Source organism: Aythya ferina (assembly GCF_964211825.1).
Source record: "Aythya ferina genome assembly, chromosome: 1".
In the NCBI taxonomy this organism is placed as follows: domain Eukaryota; kingdom Metazoa; phylum Chordata; class Aves; order Anseriformes; family Anatidae; genus Aythya; species Aythya ferina.
In genome coordinates, this window is record NC_140296.1 from 110,580,950 (window position 1) to 110,604,469 (window position 23,520).

The 23,520-nt window shown below is 46.7% G+C and overlaps 2 protein-coding genes across 5 annotated transcripts in view; both read right to left on the minus strand.

Annotated features, from left to right (window-relative positions):
* Positions 1–6,009, minus strand: part of PTGFRN (prostaglandin F2 receptor inhibitor) — a 103,145-nt gene extending 97,136 nt beyond the window's left edge. The window contains exons 1-2 of one of the 3 annotated variants that reach the window (XM_084507201.1): positions 5,932–6,009; positions 5,663–5,832 (exon numbers count right to left, since the gene is read on the minus strand). The gene's annotated coding sequence lies outside the window, so the exon portion shown is untranslated. Of the gene's footprint in view, positions 1–5,662; positions 5,893–5,931 lie in introns of those variants that run through there. The other 2 variants (XM_084507202.1, XM_084507203.1) reach the window with 2 other exon arrangements.
* A 3,697-nt stretch (positions 6,010–9,706) lies between these two features.
* CD2 (CD2 molecule) lies at positions 9,707–22,460 on the minus strand. 2 transcript variants are annotated; one of them, XM_084505561.1, is made up of 6 exons: positions 22,223–22,418; positions 18,999–19,295; positions 16,148–16,384; positions 13,423–13,542; positions 11,558–11,593; positions 9,707–11,431 (listed from the first exon to the last, which is right to left on the minus strand). In XM_084505561.1, the coding sequence occupies exons 1-6, from the start codon at positions 22,281–22,283 to the stop codon at positions 11,223–11,225; spliced, it is 960 nt and encodes a 319-aa protein (XP_084361687.1). In that variant the 5' UTR covers positions 22,284–22,418; the 3' UTR covers positions 9,707–11,222. The 2 variants fall into 2 exon arrangements, with proteins under 2 accessions (XP_084361687.1, XP_084361688.1); XM_084505562.1 differs by lacking the exon at positions 11,558–11,593 and having other exon boundaries at positions 22,223–22,460.
* Positions 22,461–23,520: the final 1,060 nt, after the last annotated feature.

Genomic DNA, 23,520 nt, shown 5'->3' on the forward strand with positions numbered 1-23,520 from the left:
AGTGTGTGCTCACGTCTGTGCAAGGAAGAAAGCTCATGTATTTAAACTTGATATTGTATGGACCTTTAGGGAAGGATGTCTGTAAACACCTAGAGAAGTTCATGCCTCTGTACCTAAAAGAGGAGATGTGCATGTAACTGCGGGTTGTGTGGGGGTTATCCAGGCATGGCTGTGCTGCATGAAATGTTTATCATGTGCATGCACTGACTAAGAGAGGGGTGCTCACCTGAGGGAGGGAGTTGCAGGAAAGTGATGCAATTAGGACATGAGAGCATACACCCCAGCCGCACAGCACAGCACGTAAAAAGCATTTGTTGGTAGAGATTTCATGCCTGAGTCTGCACGCCCCCATGGGAAGTGAGGAGGAAGCAGTGCGTGTTCAGGGGGTGAGGGTGAAAAGAGTGTGTATCTGCACCTGTGAGATGGGGAAAGACCGTAGATGCTGGCACCCCCAGAAAGAAGCGTGGTAGGGATGCTGCGCAGGGACAGCACTCATCGAAATTTACTCTGAATGAACCCCAGGGGCTCTGTAAACTGGATTAGATCAGTGTCGCACCCAGCTGGGTGTTGCAGCTGACCTCTGCAAATTTCCCCAGCCTGACAGCTTCGATTTGCAGTCCCGATGTGTAGGATCTCTGGCTCAACGTTTTCAGCTTTCTGAATTTTAGGGTTTCAGAGCCATCATGCCACAGCACCTCAGAAAGACAGCCAAGCCCAGAGCTGCTTTTTGCTTAACATTCTTGCTGGGCGAGGTGGTTTCTTTTTTCCTTCCTCCCAGCCCCACTGTGGTTTGCACGCAGGTGCTGTTTCACTGAAGCCTGCATGTTTCAGGGCGCTTTTCAGGAAAAAATAAATAAATAAATATCAGGCCTGGGTTTGGTGCCAGGATTGCTGCTTTCGTTGTGTGGTTATGATGCACTCGCCCACCCATGCGCATTTTGTAGCCAAGAGCATTGCTCTGCACAGGCACGTGTGCAAGAGGGATGCAGCGTGCACTGGGGGGGCACGGTGGGGAGAGGACGTGGGACAGCCGGGTGGGGATGGTGGAGAGCAGCTGGTGGGAGATGTCCTGGGCTCCCCTTCCGTGCCATGAAGCTGCAAGTACCTAGGAAGATGAAAATGGCTCTTGAGGCCTGTGCAAAGAAAAGCAAAGGAAAAATGGGGGGAGGAGGAAAAAAAGCACACACACACACACACACAAAAAAAAAAAAAAAAAAAAAAAAAAAAAAAAAAGGAGAGGGAAGAGCCCAACAGCAGACACAGCTGTGCACAAAACAGTTGTTTCCAGGTGCCCTCTTCTGGCCTTTCTGGGGTTTCTCCTCGGATGTTGGCTGCCGTGGGGGCCCAGGCAGGGCAAGAATGGTGGGTGCTGCCATTGGGGCCCCCATCAGAAGCTTCTGGCCTGGTCCTGGCTGGTTTGGTACCACACCGTGGTGATTTGGGAGCTTCCACCCAACCCATGCTTCTGTTTCCCTTGGGGTTGTGCTCCAGCGCCAGCGAGCTCCAAGCAGAAGGCAGCTTCCTCCTTTCCATCCCCTTGTTCATGTCCATGCTCAGCAAATGGACAGAAGGAAAACCCCCTCTCCTACCTGGCCCTCTGCAGCCCCCATTGTCCCCACCAGGAGTTCCATCCACCCACCGAGCTCCTGCAGCTGCTGGGGCTGCCACTCCTCGCTGGAGTAGTCAGCTGGGCCAGGAATGCCTCATGCAGCAGAAGAGAGTAATGAAAATTAAGCCAGGAGTCCTTCAGAAGCCAATCACTTATGTCACTTAAGCAGGTGTAACCTGCAGGTTAATCTGCTTGCTTAAAGATAAATAAATAAGGAGCTGCTGGGGAAGGATACAGAAGGACAGCACAAATGGGGACCACCAGAGGTACACTTTCATAACCCTGTTTCCTAAGGGATACCTCAACCAGCCAAGATCACCCTCTCTGACACAAGCACAGGTGCCACAGATAACAAGATGAAGGATTTCAACCTAGACCAAGTATTTAAAATGCAGCTAAGAAATCCCTGCATCATTAAAAAGAAAAGCCCACCAATGTTTCTCATTTGGGAGGCTGCTATTAGTTCCCTGCCCAAGCTGTGTTTGTGTCCCAGCTCCTACCCCCAGAACGAGCAGCGTCAGATTTTCCATCATTCCCTTGCTGTGTGGGGAACAAGGCACTTACAGGACGAGGCCAGGAGAGGCTGGGAAAAAATGAAAGATGAGCTACAAGACCCTACTCCCACCTCTGCCCTTCCGCTGCCACTCAGCCTTGAATGCCTCCCAAATACCACTCCTTTCACAAGGCTTTTTCCTTCCTGAAGACAAGTCACCTCAGTGTACCCTGTGGGAAAGCCCAGGGCCTCCAGCAGGGACCTGTGCCTCCTCTTCTGTGAGTGGCAGAACAAGTCTGAGCAGCTACAAGAGGAGCCAAAACTTGAACCTACCTGTAGCTGGGATGGTGAACACAAAGCCATGACTGACGTGTTTTGAATATGAATCACAGAAATCAAGTGTCTAAGGGAAGCCTCTAGCTTTGACTGCCCAGATTTCCTTGACCACAACACAAGAACTACATCAGATGGGAGACAACTTTCATTCGATTTATGCATTGAGCTGGTCTCTTTTGCAGACACAGAATGTACCTAATGGGGAGGAGGAACATCAGGGGCCAGCCCAGTTCGTGAGCTTGGACACACAAACCTAATAAAAAAATGTTTGGGAAACCTGGACCATTAGCAGCTTTTCCACTGCTGCTTCTAGGGAAAAGCTCCTCAACACTCCCAGGCTTGCCAGTCAGGATGTAAAACAAAACAAAACAAAACAAAACAAAACAAAACAAACAAACAAAAACCAACCAACCAACCAACCAACCAACAAACAAAGTAACAGGGAGAAAAGGGCACAAGGGCCTGGCCAGACCATGCTCCTGTTGTCCCGCTAGATGACAGCATTACCAAGCCGTTGTGCACCCCAGGCTCCCACCAGCAAGGAGCAGGATGCTGCAGGCACCCACTGCCTCTACCTCTTGTCTCTGGAGGTAGCTGAACAGCATGCTTGGCCCAAGGACAAGGCTTTGTACAGGAGCTGTATGGTAGATCTGTGCTGTACACTGCCTTACCTACCTAGAGGTGTGTGCCAGAACCTGGCTAATAGGTACCGTGCTTAAATAAGGCATCCCTAAACTGTTGTCGTCATTGTATGGCCCACACATCCCCGTCTCCCCCTGGTGAGACCAAGCAGTGATCAGTTCCCTGAGTGGCAATGGGCTAGATGACCCTTTTAAGCATGGGTACAGATCTTGTGTCCCTTCTTCTTGCCATGATGTTCACCACCTGAGGCCTTGGCCACCACTGGCTGTGGCCAGCCAAAATCCCACATTGCATGCATAAAAGCTTCCACAGGAAATCATAGAAATTATCTAGGTTGGAAAAGATCTTCAAGATCACCAAGTCCAATCAGCACCCTGACCTACCTAGGCTCGTCAATAAACCACATCCTTTAGTGCCACGTCCACACGTCTCTCAAGTACCTCCAGGAACAGGTACTCCACCACAGCCTGTTGAATGACTGACCACCCTCTCTGTGAAGAAACTCTTCCTGATGTCCAATCTCAACCTCCCCTGGTGCAACTTTAGACCATAAGCATGTTTAAAGACCAGGAACAAAATGAAATAATTCTCATTTATTTCATCCCATGCAGCTACAGCAGGTTTTTATTTTGTTTTGAAATGGACACAGAACCTTCTTTCTATTCCTTGGAGAAGAAGAGCTTTTGGTTCTCACCTGACCAACCTAGGCCTTTAAACTGTGCTTCTGTACAACTTCTAATTAAGGCTTTGGAAACACACATCCTTCAAAGCCTCCAGAGAGGGTTCTCACCACTTACCACGTGCATACTCACGTTGAATCAGTTGAGACAGCTGCTTTGGTGCCCGACAGCAGCAGAGCAGTTTTTCATCTCTAGATAAGAGATCGGGCCTGAATCTGCCTCAGGTGCTCTGTCACAGTTGTTACTCTTTCCAGCACATATGCTTTGAGATAAAGAGGACTCACAGGCACGTCTTCCTCCAGTGCCACTGTGAAATGCCTCTCCTCCCTTGTCAACCTCCCCTTACACCCGTGACTCTTTGGAGCTGCACTTTGGTGGTTTTCCCACAGCTGAACCACTTTTCCTGAGGCGGTCTTGCCAGCATCAACAGAGATCTCCCTTCCTTCTCAACCACCACGGGCCAGTCCAGTGCCCTAGCCCAGCAGAAACATCAGCCCCACCAGGACCAAGTGGTTAATTACCAGCAGGGCTGGGAGCTGAGCAGCCCATTTCAGGGATGGGGAAGAGCTGGCACAAGGGAGCAGGGCACTTTCAGGGCTGGTAGATGGGAAAAGGACAAGCCCTCAAGTCCCCAGCAGCAGCTTTTGGGAGCAATCAAGCAGCTGGCCTGACCCTAGCCATAGCTGCATCCACTGCAGGTGACATTTGATATTCACAGAAGCGTACACCCAGCCTCTCCCGTTACCTTCAAACGTGTCCCAGCTATTCCTGTGGCACATGGACAACAAGGAAGAGGGGTGGGATAGGCAAGAACGCGTCTGATAAGCACGTGTACTTTGGCAGCAATCACTGGGGACGTATTTGCTGTTCCCAGCAGTGTGAAATTAGGCTGCCTGTGTGCCGCCCAAATTTCTAGTTAAGATGAGAGGCGTGATATAGAAAGAGAGTGGGGGCTCCGTTTATTTCCATTAATTTTTTGCTTGTTAAGCAGACTTTTCTTTTGTGGTCCTTGGATTCCCAGAAACTCCTCCAATATGCAGAATTTAATTTCCCAGTTCAAGGCCTGAAGTCTCCCTAAAAATCACTTTCTGTGCAGACACATTTCCTTCCTGACAGTGCTTTTTTTAAGCCTTGGTGCTGCTCAGTTCCTCTTTTGCAGAGGCTAGCTTTTGGCTAATCTCTCTCTCTCTTTTTTTTTTTTTTTTTTTTTTTTTTTTTTTTTGTACGGCTGAAACAAAAACAGAGTCTACAGATATGATAACCTCAGCAAAAGGGTGTTGGAGGTTTTGCTGGTCGAGTCTTGGGTTTGAGTTACAGGCATTTCCCCTGCACTAGGAACCACATCCTCATTCTGTCACTTGCTCGCACTGGCCCTGGCTACTGAAATCACGGTGAAGCCAAGTAAAAGTGGAGATCTAGCTCGTGCAGTGCCCGCACCGTGCGTGCCCTGCAGCAGCCCTTGCAGTGCACGCCTGCCGGCCGCACAGCCGCGAGTAGAGCCCCAAGGCAGGCAGCCATTCTCGAAGACACAGCTCCCTCAGGTGGCTTGCTTAGCAGCTGTAAAAGCTCCAGAAAAGTGGAAGCTGAACAGAGCAGAGAGCTACAGCGATGGCAGTAACAAACCAAGACCCCACAGGTGCTCCCTTCTCAGACAAGAAGAGAAATCAGGACCATGTTCCCCCACAGGAGCACAAGCAGCAGCTTCTCAAGCCAACGACCTGCCCCTGCTCTCACAGGTCAGCATCTGCCAGGAGAGCCACCAAGGCATGGGAAGAACCCATCGTGAAAGGAAGTGAGGTGCACACTTTACAGAGGAAAAGCATGAGATCCCTTACGTTGAAGAGACTCATTAGCAAAGCAACACCCCTTTATTTCGTTCCCTTTCTTGATGGGAAAGCTCACCTTGCATTTAACAGAGGAAGAAGCGGTTGTCTGATTCGGGTTGCCAACCAGAGAGGTCCCAGGCTGTCCCACCAGGCATGACACATCAGCAGGAGGCTCGTCAAGGGCTCAGTTGTCCTAACACACCAGACTTACCGCCCACTCTGCCTCACCAGGGCTCAGCTGGGGAGCTGTAAGCATGGAAACACAGTTTTAGGATGCCCACAGGCCGTTTGGTTTTGGTTTCCAAGCTGTTCATTTTACCCCACGGTCACCCCATGCTCGCTTACCTGCCCAAGTCACCGAGAAGGATTGGAAATGAAAGCAGGTATTTGTGTGGGAGGGCAGGCAGCAACCCCAAATGCCTTCCTTCTGTTATTATGTAGGCAGAGAAAGCGCATGGGAAACACAGCCAATGAGCGCTGCTGCACGCAGAGCTCCTCTGTTGTGGGCTTATCTCTTCCTGTTATCTCAGCACCTGCATTTCAGAGGCACTGAGACAGAGACCATCTAACAATATCACCCAAAACAAAGGCACATGAAGCGCCATTGCAGTGTTGGGGCTGGTGCTGCTGACAGCCAAGTGGGCAGGCAGCAAATGTCACCTCGAGGTGTTTTTCTGCCCTGGTTTCTGTCCTCTCCATCCATTCACACACTCTTTGCCCACACCAATGAGTGTCGTGTGCTGGGGCAGGGTGAGCAGGACTTCTGCACCCCAGCCCCTGTGCGGTTGGGGCTCACTGCCCTGCCCTTGCTGTGAGCCCTGGAGAGTCAGTGTAAGCCATGCACACCTCGACACAGCAATGCCCGCCTTCTCTGAACAGAGCCGTTCCTCTCCTCAATCCTTTCTGAGCCAGGGCTGTTTCCAGCAACACTGGTAAAGGCTGAAAATAGCAAAGCAGCCTGGAGATGAGCTTCCCAGGGCAGGCAAGGTGAGCAGGAGCCATGGTCTGTAGCCACTCGAGGGCCCTACAAGTCCTCTCCGTTCTCTCTTGGCTAGCATGAGGGGCACAGAGGCCAAGTGCAAGGTTTCGGTTTAAAGAGGAAAAACAAACCAGCCAGTGTGGGTGTTTTGTAGGAAGGGAGAGCTAGAACAGAAAGTAACACTTCAGTAGTGCAGGCTCGGGGTAACTTCACAGAGGGTAACAGAAAGGCTACCGGTCCTGATCACTGAGGATGAGGAAGTGGGAGGCAGCAAGGCAGCAACACATGGCCCCTGCCCCAGGTACACACCACAGCTCGGATGAGGTCTCTGCAGGGAAAGAGAAGACCAAATCCCTGCTGGGAAGCCCCAGGGCAGCATGCCCATACTAATCCTGATACGAGGTAGCTCCTGGTGAGCCTGCTCCTCTCTCCACACAGCTCCACTCTGTGCCTTCCCAATTCCAGCAGAAGATCAAGGGAGGCAGCAGCCAAAGCAACAAAAAGGGAGGCATTCGGGATGCTGACGCATTCCTGGCTTTCAGGGCAGACATGTCAGTGTGGCTTCCTTCTTGGCAGAAGATGCTCAGAGCCCAGCTATGGCTGATCAGTGACTGTGGCCCAACACAGCAAGGTGATTTCCCATCCTTGGAGAAAGTGGGAGAGGAGGCCACTTTGTTGGCATAGGGCCTCTTCCTGTGCCTGCATTCAGTGAACCTTTCTTCCCACAGAGTGAGATAGCATCACCCACCAGGGTTATTTCACAGATTTCCCAGTTACTAGAAACTGATCTTACTCACAAGCCTGAAGTCAGACCTCTGGACATCATCACTCGTAATGCAGGACCAGCCCCTCGGTCCCTCTGGGTGAACGTTGGTCACTCTGGGAATCAGAAGGTGATAGCCCTGATGGCCCATGTGCTGCATGGTCAGCACCTGAGCTCTGATCTGACATATCACCCACAGCACACCCCATGCAGGACTGCAGTTTGAAAGACAAAATCAGCATTTCTTGAGCCTACTGCATGGTTTCAGCACAGCTGAGGCAATGATGCCCTGCCTGTAACAACAGAGAAGGGAGCTGATGGGCAAGACAGTCCCAGCTGGGGCTGATCTTAACTTAATTTTAGAAATTAAGTTAACTGGGTCCAGCTCTGCCTGTTCCAGGAGCAAGAGCTCTCTAGACTGATTAATGCCTGGCTGAGGTTACAAGCAGGTCTTGTACGTTTCACCAGAAAGCCCAAGTTTAGGCAGCAAGTGCTGCTGATGTCAAGTGGCCTACGAATAGTACAGAAGACCCAAAAGAAAACCACTGCTTTTCGGATGTCTACTCAGACTGCACAACAGGTGAGAGCTGCTGGAGCACAGTATGATGACTGCCCAACCGCCCTGCTCTGATCATAGCGTTGCACTTTTCCTCCCATTCCTTCAGTGCTAGGTCTTGCTATCCATCACCAACCAAAGCTGCCTCCTGCATGTGTTGCATCTCTTGAATGGAAGGACAAGCCAGCGTCCTTGTAGAGTGCAGCTCAGCATATCAACCCTCTTTTGTCCCATCCTGCATGGCAGGAATGGAGAAAAACACTTCATCTGATGTGACTCACTGATAGATTTGTCTATGAAAGAAGAACCAGGAAAGGTTGCAGCAAGTATCATCAGAGCTGAGCACTTCCTGTTATTTCTTAGGTCTTAATGTTGGCTCATTTTCCAGAACTGAAACATCCTCTACAGCATAAAAAAAAACCACTAAGATTTGAATGCTCCATGACACACACACACAAATTGCTGACTTCTTGTAGGCATCAAGCAGAACTCAGGAATGTATAAATACCCTGTACGTACAAATAATCTGTTGCAGCACATTGAAACAAACATATCACAAAAGCAAGAGTCACTACCAAAGAACAGGTAAGAGAAGCAAATATAAGCATTGCCCTGACGAGACTCCTGTCAGACTTAGTATTCTGCACTCATTTCCCTGCATCTTCCTGAAGGTGCCCACATTTTCATACAACTCCACCCAACATGGCTATATTCAGCTTTTTTAACTCAGCTTGGAGCCCCTTGTCACCTCAGAGAGAAAGCGATGGAGAAGGAGCCAGAGGAGACCCCAGTAGGTTGAAATGTGCACCTCCCCAGTGCACCCATGCCTGCTACTGTGGGCATCTGCTGGCAGCCCTGCCCCCAGGAACAGGAACCAAAGGCAGATTTTGGGTGTGCTCAGCCTTACAATAGCTGAGACACTGAGGTTTCATGGTTCACAGCGTGGTCTCCAGTCTGGCCTCAAGGGTGGGGTTGGACCCAGTTTGCAACCAACAGCAGAAAAGCTTCTTCAGCTGAAGGGGAGAGCAAGGACCCGAAACCAACCCCAGGAGCGGCTGCTGCAGCCAGGAGCAGGGCACAGATTGCAGCAACAGGGATCAGGCAGAGGGCATGTGCTGTCGAGGCACTTCATAGAGGGGTCAGTGGCAGGGCAGGAGAGTGGCTACAGCACTGCCACCATGCTGCAAGTGCGGCCAGCAGGGTTTGCAGAGCTGCCAGCACAGCGCTTCGGCTGGGAGCCAGGCTCTGCACGACTGCCCCTGGGTGATGGAGACACCTGGCACAAGGCAACCAGCTGCAGACCCCCACCAAGTAAATCACAGAGTGAGGTCCCTTGACATAAGCAGCTCTCTAAGAGGAAGGCACATGCCAGAAGTTCACCAAGCCCCAGCCATGGGGAAGGAGCATCTCCAAAGTGCTCCTGCAGCTCTGTTAAGCCCATGGCACTGACAGCACTGTTCGGTGGCAGTGGAGTCCCAGGAGGAGCCCATCTTCCCCACCAGGCCCCAGTAGCCCCCCTCTCTCCCAGGAAGGACCAGCACTACCCTAACCAGAGCAGTCCCAGTCTGGCTGCTCGCTCTGGAGAGGGCACAAGGAAAGCTCTGGCCACACCAGGCAGGCAGGCACAGTGGCTGTGCTCACCCACGCTGACCTAATCCCACCAGCTGCAGGTACCCACATGATGACCAGTGCCTACTGATGATCTCTGCAACACCTCCTGCATCCAAGTTTCTGTGGTTCAGCGACCAGAACATTTTTCCTGTCTCCTCTGTAGCAAAGTGAGATCCAGATACTGGAATTGCAGCACAGGTATGAACTGAAATACTCACCACACACTCTTCTCTTTATTCATTCACTACAGGGACATAGCTTGTATTACAAAATTAGCCATGAAATGTTTACTGAATGCAACTTTAAATAAGTAGAAACCCTAAAACAAGCTGCAGAAAGCTAAAGCAAGAACAAGTGGCACTTCCAACACTGTGTCCATGACTGGAGTTCGAGCAAAGTGACTGAGCTCTGGATGAGGCAAATACCTCCTTCTCTTTGACAAGTTTCTTCTCTGCCCTTATGCCAGAAGATAAAAATAGTCACATTTCTGAGGAGAAACAAAGGATGGCTGTTTTCACTCCCATGATGCGCGCAGAATAACCAACCCTGAAAGATGTACGACATGTTCTACCTATTGCAACAGAATGCTGGCCAGATGGTTCATGCTCTGTGGCTCTGGTAGCTCTCCCTTTCTCCACCTATGCTGCAGGTTACACCAAATGGGCTCATTTATCCATTCAGACATAGCTCTGAGGTATGTCCTCTCCCTGCTCCTTAGCTGTCCAACAGAGGCAGTTATGAACATTTCCAAGGACCAGAGGAGTAAGCAGCATTTGTCCATCACGTGGAGTGATGTAGGAGCAGTTATTGCAGTCTGGATACACACCTCTCCCTTTGGGAGATCTCTCAACAATTCTCTGCAAGCACCTGGTTATATACGTAGGGAGTATAGTTTCATTTTATTTGCCAGCAAGAAGTCACAGAAAACAGCTGAAGCAGTCCTTGTGGAAGCCATGCAGTATGCTCCCCTGGCCCTCAGCAGATGAGGGTACCTTGCAGGTTGTTGTCTAATCCATCCTCTGAAACCCCAAGTGTTGGCGATACTCTCCCAGAAATTTGTTTCCATGTTTGTTTGTCTGTTGGAAAAAAAAATCCAACCTATATCTTTCTGCAATTTAAGCATGTAATTTCTTGTTCTAAATATGGTAGAGAAAGTAAAGGGTTTACTCCTTCCCTACTTTTCCCACATACATGCTTCAGGCTTCAGTGTTTTCTTCTTTGCTTTGGACAACACAATTCTTTCAACATCAGACAAGCGACTGATTATGTACAACTTATTTTTCTGTCCAGGAGATCATGCATTCGATGCTGAAACCAGAGGGCTGTCCCAATGCATGGCAGGAGAACAGAAAGCTACGAGACAGAACCATGTGAGATCCATAAGCCAGTGTTGTCTCCCTAGGGCTCTAGCTTCTTCTTGAGATAATCCATCCAAAAAGGAAGACTACAACAAGGTGCACTAAAAACAAGTGAGCCACAGAAAGACACTGGTGTCAAGTCTCAGTTGAATTAACATGGCTCCAGGGATTAGGCCCCTTCAATGTCCTCCACCGTGACTCTCCATCTCCAGCTATTTGGTGTTCTCTCTAATTTTATGCAACAAAAGCTAGTGCTTCATAGCTGAGCATTAAACAAGCCTGGGCGCGAGGGTTCCCTGACAACTGCCAACTTCCTTCTTCTGGCGAGTCGTGGAGCAGAGAGAGCTCCATCCCTCCGAGGCCAGATGCTCAAGGTTTCTCTCTCAGTTGGTTTGGAGTCCGCGGCTGGGTACGCGGCCTGGGCCACGGAGGCACGGCTTGCTGCTGCCCCTGGGGCTGTGGCAGAGGCCTCTGCTGCACGCGCACCTGCCGGGGGGTAGGGTTGGCCGGCGGACGAGGGAGCTCCCGCACCGCCATCTCAGTCTCCACCTTGCGGATCTGCATCGTCCTCTCCTCATCTGCAACGACAGGAGACCCCAGCAGTCAGGCATCTACTCAGGTCTAAGCAGAAGGCAATGCTGTTATTTAAGTCAGTGAGGGAGAGGAAAAAGCTCAGGGAAGAAAAAGCCAGATATTGGTCTTACCTGGAAGGCCGCTGTCACTCTCAGATTGTCCTGCTGCTTCAGTGGAACAAACAAAATCACCGTCACCCATGCACCCCAGGCAAAGCTGAAAGCTTTTCAGTTGCCCAGCTGAGGTCAAGGTGCCTGGGGACATTTGAGGTAGCTCTGCCCCCTCTGTGCTGGTCATCCACCAAGGGACACCCACAGCCTGAGCTACTCTGTCATCTTTTGAAGACAGACCACTGAATGGAAATTGAGATGCACTTACAGTACGCAACATAAAAGCACTCTGCCCTGCCACTGTCTGTGTGGGATTGCCATGAAGATTTCCAGGCACTTGGTAATTGCCAGAATTAATTTCCCAACATGTAGAAGAATTAAATACATGCCAGCTGATCATTAACTTGTCATTTCTGAAATGTCAGTCATCTTAGCTTAGGGACTGAGGGATTTACCTCTTGGGGCACTGAAATGTCTTTAAACACACACCAAACTGTTTCAAAGAGGCTGGTCACCTTCTTATTTTAGTTCTCATTCTCCCAGACATCTTTTTTTTTTTTTTTTTAAATCCAGACCCAAGAACTTAGGAGATGCTGTCACCGCACAGTTGAGGGAGTAATTTATCCCACTCAAACAAGAACAGCCATAATGTAAAATAACACTCTGATGGCTACGCTCACACTGGCATCGTGCTCACAGCCTATGCCAAGCCTTCTGAGATGACATCCTGTGGTTGCACTGCTGTGAGCTCTCCCAGAGAACAGGGAAAGCACCTGCCTGTCTTTTGTGACCAGGTGAAGTGAGAGGGCCATGGTGAGTTACAGCACTAATGTCATACCCTCGGCCATGGGAAAGGCCATTCTCAGACCTGCTGTCAGCCTGACCACAAGCACCTTCGAGGTATCAGCTGGAGTTTCTTGCAAATGTTGCCCTCTTCACCTTGACAAAGACTGCTGTGGTGTACAAAGGAGTCTTTTCTACCATTTTGTAGCCTGAGCACTGACTCATGCAGAGACTAGCTGCTATTGAAGACCACACAGGAAGCCTGACACAGTATGTGGGTGCAGGACTTGAAAACAAGCCTGCAACACCAAGGGGCTCCCCTGGCTGCTGGGTGACCTCCTCATAACTTCAGCTTCCTCTTCTGGGTGGGCCAGCCAACTCTTCCTGAGTGGCAGCTCAGTGTCCTCTGCCCACACAAAATAGGGACAGCACACAAGCTGTAATTCAAAGAAACCTCTCCATCAACACTGAGTCCATGCTGAGAGACGACTCCATCAGCATATTTCTTGTGGCCTTAAAGAAGCTTGAATTTTGGACAGATGAAGTCTCTGCCCACTCTGAAAGCATGGTGTCTTTAATAAAGTGCCCCATGTTGGGCCTCCAGTGTTGATAGGCCTCCAACAACATTGCTTTGTAGAGAGAACCGGCACCAGAAGATGCCTGAGGAAACTCATGGAAAAGCTGAGCTCTTCTTGCCCCTTTCCACTATGTACAGTGTTTCTAAATGTGACTAATGATTTCAAAGATCCTAATTTTACACTATATAAATTTACTGGAAAAAAAATCTGCTGACGGAGTATCTAATTGTATGTTTAGCCCCATGGATGTTCATGACAGGTGGTCTGGGCTGAGATTTAGGGGAGCCATTCTTCTCCCACAGATAAACAGAAGTGTTTGAGACCAAAAGGTCTTTTGTTCCAAGCATATCCTGGGAAACCAAGACTGACAATAGCAGCTGATCTGCTGAGATTCACTGCATGTGAAAATTGGGCTCTTGCTCAAGCTATGGCAAACAGCACGCTCCTGCCCACAGGGGTGCAATCAGTAGGAAGCCTGAAGATTTTAGGTGCCTGGAGAGTAACATAAAGCCTTTAAACACTTACCATCATCTTCAAGCCTTTCTGTTTTTTTCTTCCTGATGCAGAAAATAAGCAAAATCACAAAAGAGACAAACAAAATTGCGCCTCCTGCTATGCTTATGATAAGATAGAAGTCCAGCTGGCCTAGTTAAAAGAAAGAAAGAGGTTGTTAGAGAAAAAGAAATAACTTGCATAATGCCTACCTAGAATTCTGTATTTTTCTCCCATTGACTATAAAGGCAGCCCCAGTGGAAGAACCCACCCTTTACCCTTTCTCTGTACAGAGCAGAAAGTTACTGGTCCTCATTGTGAAGGACACAGTGTTGGAGAATGCTCTGGAAACTTTCTTTGCAGCAAATTGAAACCAGAGCACTCATGTGTCAGCTCCTCTTATTTAAATTAATACAAATAGTCTGCTCCTTCAAGGGACCCTTTTAAGGACAACAAGCATCCAGGCAGTGCTCAGCATCCAACAGAAATAAACTTTTTCTATGTACTTCCTACCGAGCTGGAAACACTGAGATCAGCTTGCTGCATAGCATTTTGGTACTTCTGCTTCAAGTTTTGGCTCTATGCAAATTAAAAGATAGTGAAGATGGGGAAAAAAAAATAACCAAATATCCTACAGCCTCAAAACAAGGGTTTGGTTTGATTGGTGGACAAAGATTTATGTGAGCCTTCCTTACTTTGGCCAAATAAGGTTTGTTGGAATTTTGCCTTCCTTTGCTACCTCCTGTTTGTACTGCTCTCCTGGCATTTGGTGTTTGTGCTTGAGCACAGGCACTACAGAGCTGAAGTACCCAAAAGAAGTGCACCTTCCTTTGCTCCCTGGGAGACAAAACTCCGAAAGAGGAGGCACTACTGGTACCACCCATAACGTACACCAGACATGCACACAGAGGACATGAGTCACAAGGCTGAAGTCAAGACATTTATCTACAGTATGAAGACCTGCACCAGTCTGGACTGTAATGGAGAGAAACAAGCACGCTCAGTGACTTAATTCATCTCACCTGCTTCAGCTGCCAATGTTGCACTGAGATGTGTTTTGCCTTTCCAAGGTCTGTTTATCCCAGTTGACTATGAGGCTGAGCCCAAGCAGACTGACAAAAAGCTATGCTTATATAAAGTTAGATGAACTCAATCCCATCTGAAGTATGCCTTGTCCACTGAAGGTCAATATTCAAGGTGATAGACCTCAAATTCAGGACAAGATATTCAAGAATGGCAGCAGGGTTGGAATAAGATTTGACTGAAATTTTAGGGATTTTTAAATCTACTATGGAGCTATTCATGTACTGCCACCACACTGAAAGGTCTGAGAACATTTTAGTTTGTGTAGGAAGGGTAGAAATAAATGGTTATGTTACTTTATCAGTGTTGCACAAATGAGTACCTTCAAGACCAGCATAGCAAACATTTTCTTTCTCCATTAATTATTTGACAGAAAAACAAACTGTCTCACCCTGTGCAAAAGGAGCACTTCTTCTCAAGGATTACCCACTAGATGGAAGCATCTGGCTGATGGATAATGCCTACACCAGCACTGCAGGCAGGCCTGTGCTAGCTTGGCTCATTCCCTGGGCTGCCCAGGCCCACCCTGTTCCTCTGCTATTTCTCCTTCACTCAGCCACGGTACACCTTGGTGTCACTTTAGTGAGGCCTGTACCTCAAGGATTTGCTCCTTCTCTTCTCACACTGTGGGCTGAACTTTGGACTTTTCTGAAATTTGCTGTGGCAGAAATAGCAGGACATTGGAAACACTACACCAGCTACCATGAGTCCCCATGCTCCACTAGCTGCAGCAGAGCCAGTGAGTGCTTCAAGTTCAGTGCTGCCAGTTGGGAGGGATGAGTCCAAGATCATCAAATTCAAGGACTTTTCCCCGGTGCTGCACTGGATATCTCAGCTTAGAACTGAGCACCATGTATGTGGTGTTACACTGGTATGATCTGTCCCTTGTTTTCACCTTAACTCTCAAAACACTTTTACTGAGGCAGGGAGGGAAGGGTATAACTACTTTTGCCTATCTAATCATTTTCAGCATGATTCTGCCCATTTAAAATACATTTCCCACAGTTCTCTTGCTGTGACGGTGTTTGAGGAAGGTGAAACTTCAAATGAGTAAGGAAATCCATGGTATATGTGAGCCATGCTTATCTGAGTCATGTGGCCCCAAAGCTCAGCTAACTTCTCCAAAACCTCCTTCCTGATTTTTTGGCCAAGCAGGGAGCCCAATGAGCTTATTTTTCCCCTTGTGAGAGCACCCAAGCACACCCACAGATAGCAGACAACCACCACCTTTGTAGGCATGGAGAGGAGAAAAAGAACTTGCAACAAATTTTCCCACCATGAAGGTGTAAATCAAGAGCAAATCCCCTGAAGTCAATGCCATGGCTTCATATACATATGGAGAAGATCCCATGCCACATTTCCCAAAACAAGCTGTTAATTTATGTTGTAGTAGCTTGGGTAGTTTTATACTATCTTACTGAAATCACCTCTTTCACGGTAATCATTTGGGAAGTACCACTTGTTTTAAAGGAATAAAGAAGTATTAAAATAAGTGATTTCTGCCTGTTGCAGACTGCTGCATGCAATAAAAACCCAGCAGTGGCTCTAGACTCATGATATTGGGTACAGGGAACCATTGATATTTCTGGTACCTGGAACAATCCTGCAGATATGTGCAACTACATCAAGCCCTCTAGGTCAAACCAACAGATTGTAGTAAAAATGGATTTTCTACCTGAGCACTTGACTTGTTTCTCGGTTGTTTTTTCGCTGACTTCATTCTTGACAGTACATCTGAACTTCCCAGAATGGGTTGTAGTAAATTCCACCCTTGTTGAATTACTTTTTTTAATTTTATCATAAACCACTTCTACCGTAAATGTTTGGTTCTTAGTCGCCTGCTTCACTTCACATTTCACAGCTGTGGTTTTATTAATGCATTCAGCGTAGATGATTGGCTGAGGGACAGGCTCTGAAAAACAAGAGAGGGGACAGGCAGGTCTGACAAGGTTTCTCCTTTTGAAAATCTCCATTATTAAGCAGGACAATAAATTAGCCACCAACAAGCAGTGAGGGAGTAACACCAGCTAATGAGACCAGAGAAGAATAAAGAGCAAATTAGACCTCTACTGCAGAAGCAACACAGCAATGATAACCAAAATGCAGTATATTAGTCTACATGTGTTCTAACACACTTCTGATCTTTTTTTGTCTCCTTCTATTCCCTTCTCACTACTCTATAAAGTGTCTCTTCCTTAAACAAGGCATGATTATTTCAGCAAGAGCACCTACACTCTACACTCTACCTTCTCCTGTACCCGTTTTCACTGCAGCATTACCCACAATTTAAAACCTGAGTTTTATCCCCAGTTCCTCTTCAGAATAGTTCACATCGTAAGGGCACTTTAACTCCAGGTAGTTAACCATATACTGTGCAACCTGAAGGGATGCTAAAGCTTACTCGAGTGATTTGGGGGTGGAAGGGAGGAGCCATGGTTGTGGAGCTCTGCCAAGATCTGGAAGCCATCTGAGAGCGTTTCAGCAAAGCAGAGCACCAATGTGGCTGGATGACTTCCAGGCCCAGCCTGGCTCACGGCCAGCTCAGCGAGTGTAGGGAAAGAAGGAAAAGGAGGTGAATGGGGGGGACTGGAATCAGCCCTCTGCAGCTCCTGCTTCAGTGTTTTGGTGCAAATTAAGTGAGCTCTGATCTGCCTGTACCCATCAGGAGAGATTTCCTCTAAGGCAGAACAAACAGCTGCTTACGGTGCTTTATGTATCACCAAAGGCACTCAGCTTGCATGACAGCCACAGCATGAAAACCCATCAGAACAGAAATCACAAAACAAAACAGACCACTCTTAGCTCTCAACAAGGCAATATGACAGAGAGAACCAATATCTGTCTCTCCTTGTCCTGCAAGCAACGAGTTATGTTTCAGTTCCAGATTCTCTGTCACTGGTGACACTGATTGAAGCAGAAAAGCCTTTCAGGACTTTTGCTCAACCAGGGACAACTGGCAGGGGCATCAGATGGAAAAAGTTCAATTTCTACCTTTTAAACGAGGCAAACAACTACACACCAGGCTCATCTATAGCTGTAGGCAGTGTAAGCTATGGAGAGCATAAATTTTAAAGCCATTAAGAGCTGCTCATAGCAAATGATGTCTAGTTTCACACTGAGAAGGAAAGGCAGCGTCCTTTTCCTCATTAAGCTCCTCTTCTGCAAGCTGTAAGTTATCTTTCAGCAGAATGTCCCAGTGTGAAACACCAGAGTCCAGGTTCTGGTGATGGAGTTGGGTGATGATGTCATCACCTAAACATATTTTTTTCTGTTATAGAACAGTTATTTTCCAACACTAATATCAAGGTATAAACTGGATGACAATTGACTCACCCAACAGTTACTAGAGGATTTTACTTCCAAAACTGTGTACCAGAGGCAAGGCAAGCTTTCTGCTGCACAGTAGGTGACTTGATGCAGCACACAGCTAACTTGCAACTTATTGCCTTAACCCAAAATTAAACTCAGGTAACCCCAATGACAGCTCAGTGCCTTAAAGCATGAGTAAGTAGATTCAGGCCTCAACAACTTCCTGAATCTGCAGACAGTTTGCAATTATGGTTTTCGAAGTAGTGAGACACCCTCACTTCTCAGCAGTCTTTTAGTTAGTCACGGGGCCTTCAAACTACACAAAAAGGCTGCCATTCCAGCTGTCTTTGCTGCTGCTGCCTCGTGAAGGCATAATTTCAGTAGTGCCAGCTGATGCCCACACACTCGAGGTTGGCAAAGGTCAGCATGCTGGCTGAGGAAGAACAGAGCAAAAACAATCCACTTGCTAGGAAACAAAACAAAACAAAACAACAACAACAAAAAAATAATCTTGCCTTATGGCTTAGCAGTCTGAAGAGGTGATAGCAGCCACTGAAGAGCAGATTACCAATCCCCATCTTTCCTATTCATCTCAGAAACCTTGGGCTGCTACCACTATCATCTCTCAGCACAAGATACAGCACGGAACTGGAGGCTGCCCTCATGCTTTGAACCCATGCAGATGAACTCCCTAGGTGTGGGCTTAAGGGTGCTTTTATTTGTTGCATTATGCTGTCTGAGGATGGGGATGCAGGAGTTGTCTCCCCTTGCAGATTCAAATCCTTGCCTATTGCGGTGCATCTCATGTTATGTGACCGCTGGAGTTTCTTGTGTTTGAGGGAAAAAAAAGAAAAAAGAAAAAAAATAAGAGAAATAAAATAGAAAAAAAATAGAAAGAAAAAAAAAAAAAAAGGAAAGAAAAAAAAGAAAAGAAAAAGAAAAAAGAAGAGTATGGTCTCCTATTGCCTATCTACAGGCTTTTAGTGCTGCCTGGGCACATGGAGAGATCAGGTGGCTGACAAAGAGAGGAGCCAGAAAGCAACAGGGGACCAGAGGGAATCAACAGGAGTAATAGAAAGGAGCAAAGACGGACATCTCACAGGAGCCCTCCCGAAACAGAAATGGGGCAATGAGCAGGAAAGGTTGTATGAGGGTGTGGGAACACCAGGTCTTTTTCATCTGTGGCTGGGAATGCTATGGGGAAAGTAAAAACTCACCCTGAACAATGAGTGTTGTTTTTTCTTCTGCCTTCAGTTTTCCATCTTCGTGGTAAACAAGCACTGTGTACATGCCGCTGTCCTCTTTCACCACATTCTGTATTTGTAGAGTCCCATTGGAGAGTACGTTACACCTGCAGCCTTTACTGTCTGTGTAATACTTAATTTTCTTATTTTTTAGCTGAAGTAACCTCTGATCATTTCTTGACCATGTTGCCTCATGCACAGTCTCAGTAGTCATGATGTTGAGAAAAGCTGACCCATTCACTACCACGTAAATCGTTCTGGTATCGGCACCTTTGAAGGGAAGCACAACCAGCCCATCAGCAAGTCTTGAACAGCCACTGCTGTCCTGTTCACCAGCCACAACGGTGACCCAAAAGGTTTTCATTTCTACTCTGAGTTCCCTAAGCCTCTCTGTTACTTACATTTTATTCTCCTCCTCCAAAATTCTTCTTGATCGTTCATTAGCTAAATTTCAGCACCCAGCTTAAACCTGAGACATGAGGCAGTAAAGGGTACAGTTCTCAAAAGCAGGCTATCTAATCTTGGGCTGATTTATTCAGAGTGATTTCAGATGCTGAGCTTCATGGCTGCCCATGGACTTAACCCTACCTGAAGATAAGGTCACTTTGTTTGGTTTAGCATTTGGCACAGGCTGACATTTAGAGCGCTTGTCACTGCAATCATTACTGCAGACAGCAAGAACGCAAACTGGAACATGGGATCACTTCAGCAGCAACAGTGACAGCAATAATAATAACAACAGTGGTCTAAAAGACGTGCCTGTGTCGATCAGTGAGTGCAAGACACCGAACTGGAGGAAGACACAGGGCTGTTGGTTCCTGGTGCCCCCTCCCTGCCACTCTGCAGCGCATCCACCTGGTGTGTGTAGCACACCATCATGGTGCAGACAAGTAAGGGGGGAGAAAAACAGCTAACCTCAGCCTGCAAAATTATCAGGCCCTGGAGATACTGGGAGACAAGCAAAGGAAAAAAAAAAATCTCTTGACAGGTGCCCTTTGATCATAGATGCCCTCTGCAAAACAGGTGAGAGGAGGCTACATCACAAAGGTGCAGCCAGGACTGGGTAGCACTTTTCATGAAGACAATATTCAGAAAAAGCAAGGACTGTTGAATGTTAAGCACGTTACTGCCACTGGAGATCAAATACTCTTCCCGCTGTGCCTGGGTCTCATGTCCTCTACGCTCAAGGGTGCTCCACAGCCTCCTTAAGGCACAGCTCTGGTGAACAGGGGCTTCTGAGCACACATTTTGTCAGGAGGTCACTTCAATGCAGGCACTGCCTCCATCCCAAGTGTGGGTGGAAAATTTTTAGGAGATAAAAAAACACCAGAAGTGCTTACAAGAGTCGGATGGAGTATGCTAATGAATAACAATGTTAATTCAGAACTGCAACTTATTTCATTTGTCTTCTTCTATATTCTGTATTCATTCCTTTTCAATTTATAGGATAAAGCAGAGGCAGGATGGGATTTCTTTTCACATGACCAGGCAGAGCCGATTCTGCTCTAATTTTATAGATTTCAAGCACTTTTTCCCACAGGCAGAAAAACTGCATTTACGCATTTATTACACTCCTTCGCTGTAGCATATAATTTTTTATTCCTTGTATCTAGTACAATGATAAACTCTATGACAGAGGAGAAATTGAAATCTGGTTTCTGTGTCACAAAGCTAACAATGTTGGAGATAACCAAAGAATTAAAATATTGTGCCTCTGCAACAAGGAAATTAATACTGAAGTGTTTCCTACATTTCACCCCCAGTCTAAGGAGAGGCTCTTAGTTCACTATTGCATTTTTTTTGAGGTATTTGATGTCTCTAATGAAATATTCTGAAATCAAGCTATCACACAGACTTGGAAACAGCTTGTTTCCACTTTGATGACACTACAGGTTATAATCAAATGTCTGAATTTCAATACTCATTTCTGCTCAGTCATGAACAGGTATTTAGAGTTAGTAATAGGATTTCTGTACATAACAGATACTAGCATTTATTTCTTTCTCTCCAGAAGTAAAGAAAAAAAATCTACGTTTTCAGGGAAAATTCAGTGGAATCTCTGAGAACTGACCACCTAGCCATATCTCTACAGAAATCACATCAACACTCAGACTTGCTGATGGAAAGTGGAGGCTTCCACATGTGTGATATTAAAATTTGTTCAGCTAAGGAAATATCAATTCTGCTAATGCTTTTTGTTTAGCTAAGGAAACATCAATTCTGCTATTGCCAACTGTAATGTTCTTCAACGGGCAGAAATATCAGAACTGGCAGCAGAGAGCTCATTTGCAGTTGCAAGAAAGAGTTACAAATAAAAGCTCAAAATAGTAGCTTTAGAGAAGTAAGGAAGTCTTCTATTTTACAGCTTCGTGTATATTTGAAACCAGTTTTCCATTCAAGGGAAATATACTTTATTTCTGCTTGAGAAGATTCTTTTATACATCATGTACCAAAAATAAATTCCTTATTTATCTATTCATTTTGTTCTGAAGGGGAAAAAAAATTAAACAATCTGCAGTGAAATGAACAGGAAAAAAAAAATAAAATAAAAAAATCCGTGCCTGGTTGTGTTGTCTTCACCTCTTAAAACCTTCTCTAACCTACACGTTAACACCTTAAGTTTTTAGATTAATGTTTTAAAAAATGAGAGCAGTATTATACAAAATATAAGTACATATTTGCTTACTGTTTCCACATAACAGGCTCCTTCAGCCTCACTGCTGACAAGGGGATCTATCACTTTTTCTGTTAATATTTATGGAAGAATATAATTTGCACTTTCAAAAATATTTGTTCTTCTTTGATAAGAAAAGGTAATTACATGTGATAATGGTTCTGCACAACACACTGTGAACTAGATCTCTAATGTAGTACAAGCTACCTTGAGGGCAAAGAGAAAACTGCATGCTGACATTTCTCATTATACGTGTGTCAAATTAAAGCTCATTAACTTAAAACCAGAACTGTTTACAGCTTATTAATATAATTGAAATAGGAAACTCAGGTCCTACCCTCCTCACCGTGGCTGAAAATTAAATCAAGTAATAATAGCAATAATCCAAATGTGCCCAAACACCTCACCCACTAAGAAAGTGGAACTAGTTTCTTATCAGTAACATCCCACCAAGTTGTTAATAGTTTAAAATGCAACTTTAACAACACCAGCCTGAGAAAGCAAAAACTTAATGAAGGCTTACCTTTTACATTGGGAAACCAAAGCAGCAAGCACTTGACTAGGAAAATCCTCCTGAAGTTCATTTTCAGGGTCCAAAAAGCCAGTGCTGCCTTGTCTAATGATAGCTCCTGGCAGGTGGAAGGATGGTCTGCTATAAGCAAGCGGTCGTGGGCTGTGCCTGCACAGCCCTCGTGCCCTCCTCCCCCTCTCACTCTAGCACTTCTCGTTTCTCACACAGGCACAGAAAGCACGGACAGAAATACCCTCTGACAGGCTGCTTTGTATCAGGACGGGGAAATCTGCAGTGACAAGGAAAATGTACACCAATGTGCATGCCCTCAAGGTCTGCCTACCCAGCTGGAGGGCCAGCCGGTGCCCTTGTCCTCTTCCATATTCATGTGAAGAGTTCAGTTCCAGCATCCACACCACGTGCCACCTTCCCTTCCAGGACAGATGTATCTTTTTTGGGGGAGAGAGTGATGGGGACCCTTCCACTCCCCTGCGACCCATCAGCAGAGAGGGGACAGCAAGTCCAGGTCCCCTTGTGGGGAGCAGGAACTGACAGCTCTTGGGCGACATGTAGAAAGGAGATGCACTTCCCTGGGAAAGCATCAGATCAGCTTCACATCAGCATCTGATTGACAAGGGGCTGGCCAGTGCGACACATGGGTGTCCTGCCAGCATAGCCATCCATCTGAGCAAGCTGCAGAAGAGGGATGAGCTTGGAAGGGGATGAGCACACTGCCTTGGTCTAGCCAGAAATTAGCCCCAGAGCTGGTTGGTGTTGGAAAGAACGTGAGGAAAGAAGATGGGAGGAGGGATTGGAGTTAGGTCCAAAAAATATGAGAAGCTAATAAAATCTTTATTCCTGTTTCCAACATGAAACAGATGGGGTGCAGAGGATTTTGAATTATCATTCTCAGCAATCCTTTTGCAACAGCAGCCACTGAAATCTATCAGCTTTTTTATCGCAGATGTAAGCCAAGAAAGAAGACAAAAGAAAAGCTGCGGCACAAGAGATGTACAACGTTAGATAAATCTTTCTCATTTATTCATGTCATTCTGCTTTCCTGAAGTTATAGGAAGATCTTCTAAAACCCCTCCCCTTCTTCAGCTTTATCATCTTTCTCATCTTTAGCAAGCACCTCTGTTTGCACAAAAGGAAAAAAGTTACCTGAGGAAAAATGCACTAAGGCCACAGACAAGGCCACACATTAATGATTTCCACATCACGGAAAACCTAGCTTTTCTTTGTTTTTTTGTTGTTTCCTTATAAAGAACACACAACAGAGGCACATGCAAATGGAGAGAAAAAGCAAC

Excerpts from the sequence above, each read along its gene's own strand:
- CD2 (XM_084505561.1), bottom strand. The coding sequence starts at position 22,283 with ATGAACTTCAGGAGGATTTTCCTAGTCAAGTGCTTGCTGCTTTGGTTT. Across the intron at positions 16,385-18,998 it reads AACAACACTCATTGTTCAGG|AGCCTGTCCCTCAGCCAATC; the intron begins GTGAGTTTTTAC and ends CTTGTTTTTCAG. Across the intron at positions 11,432-11,557 it reads GAGTGACAGCGGCCTTCCAG|ATGAGGAGAGGACGATGCAG; the intron begins GTAAGACCAATA and ends CTGTCGTTGCAG.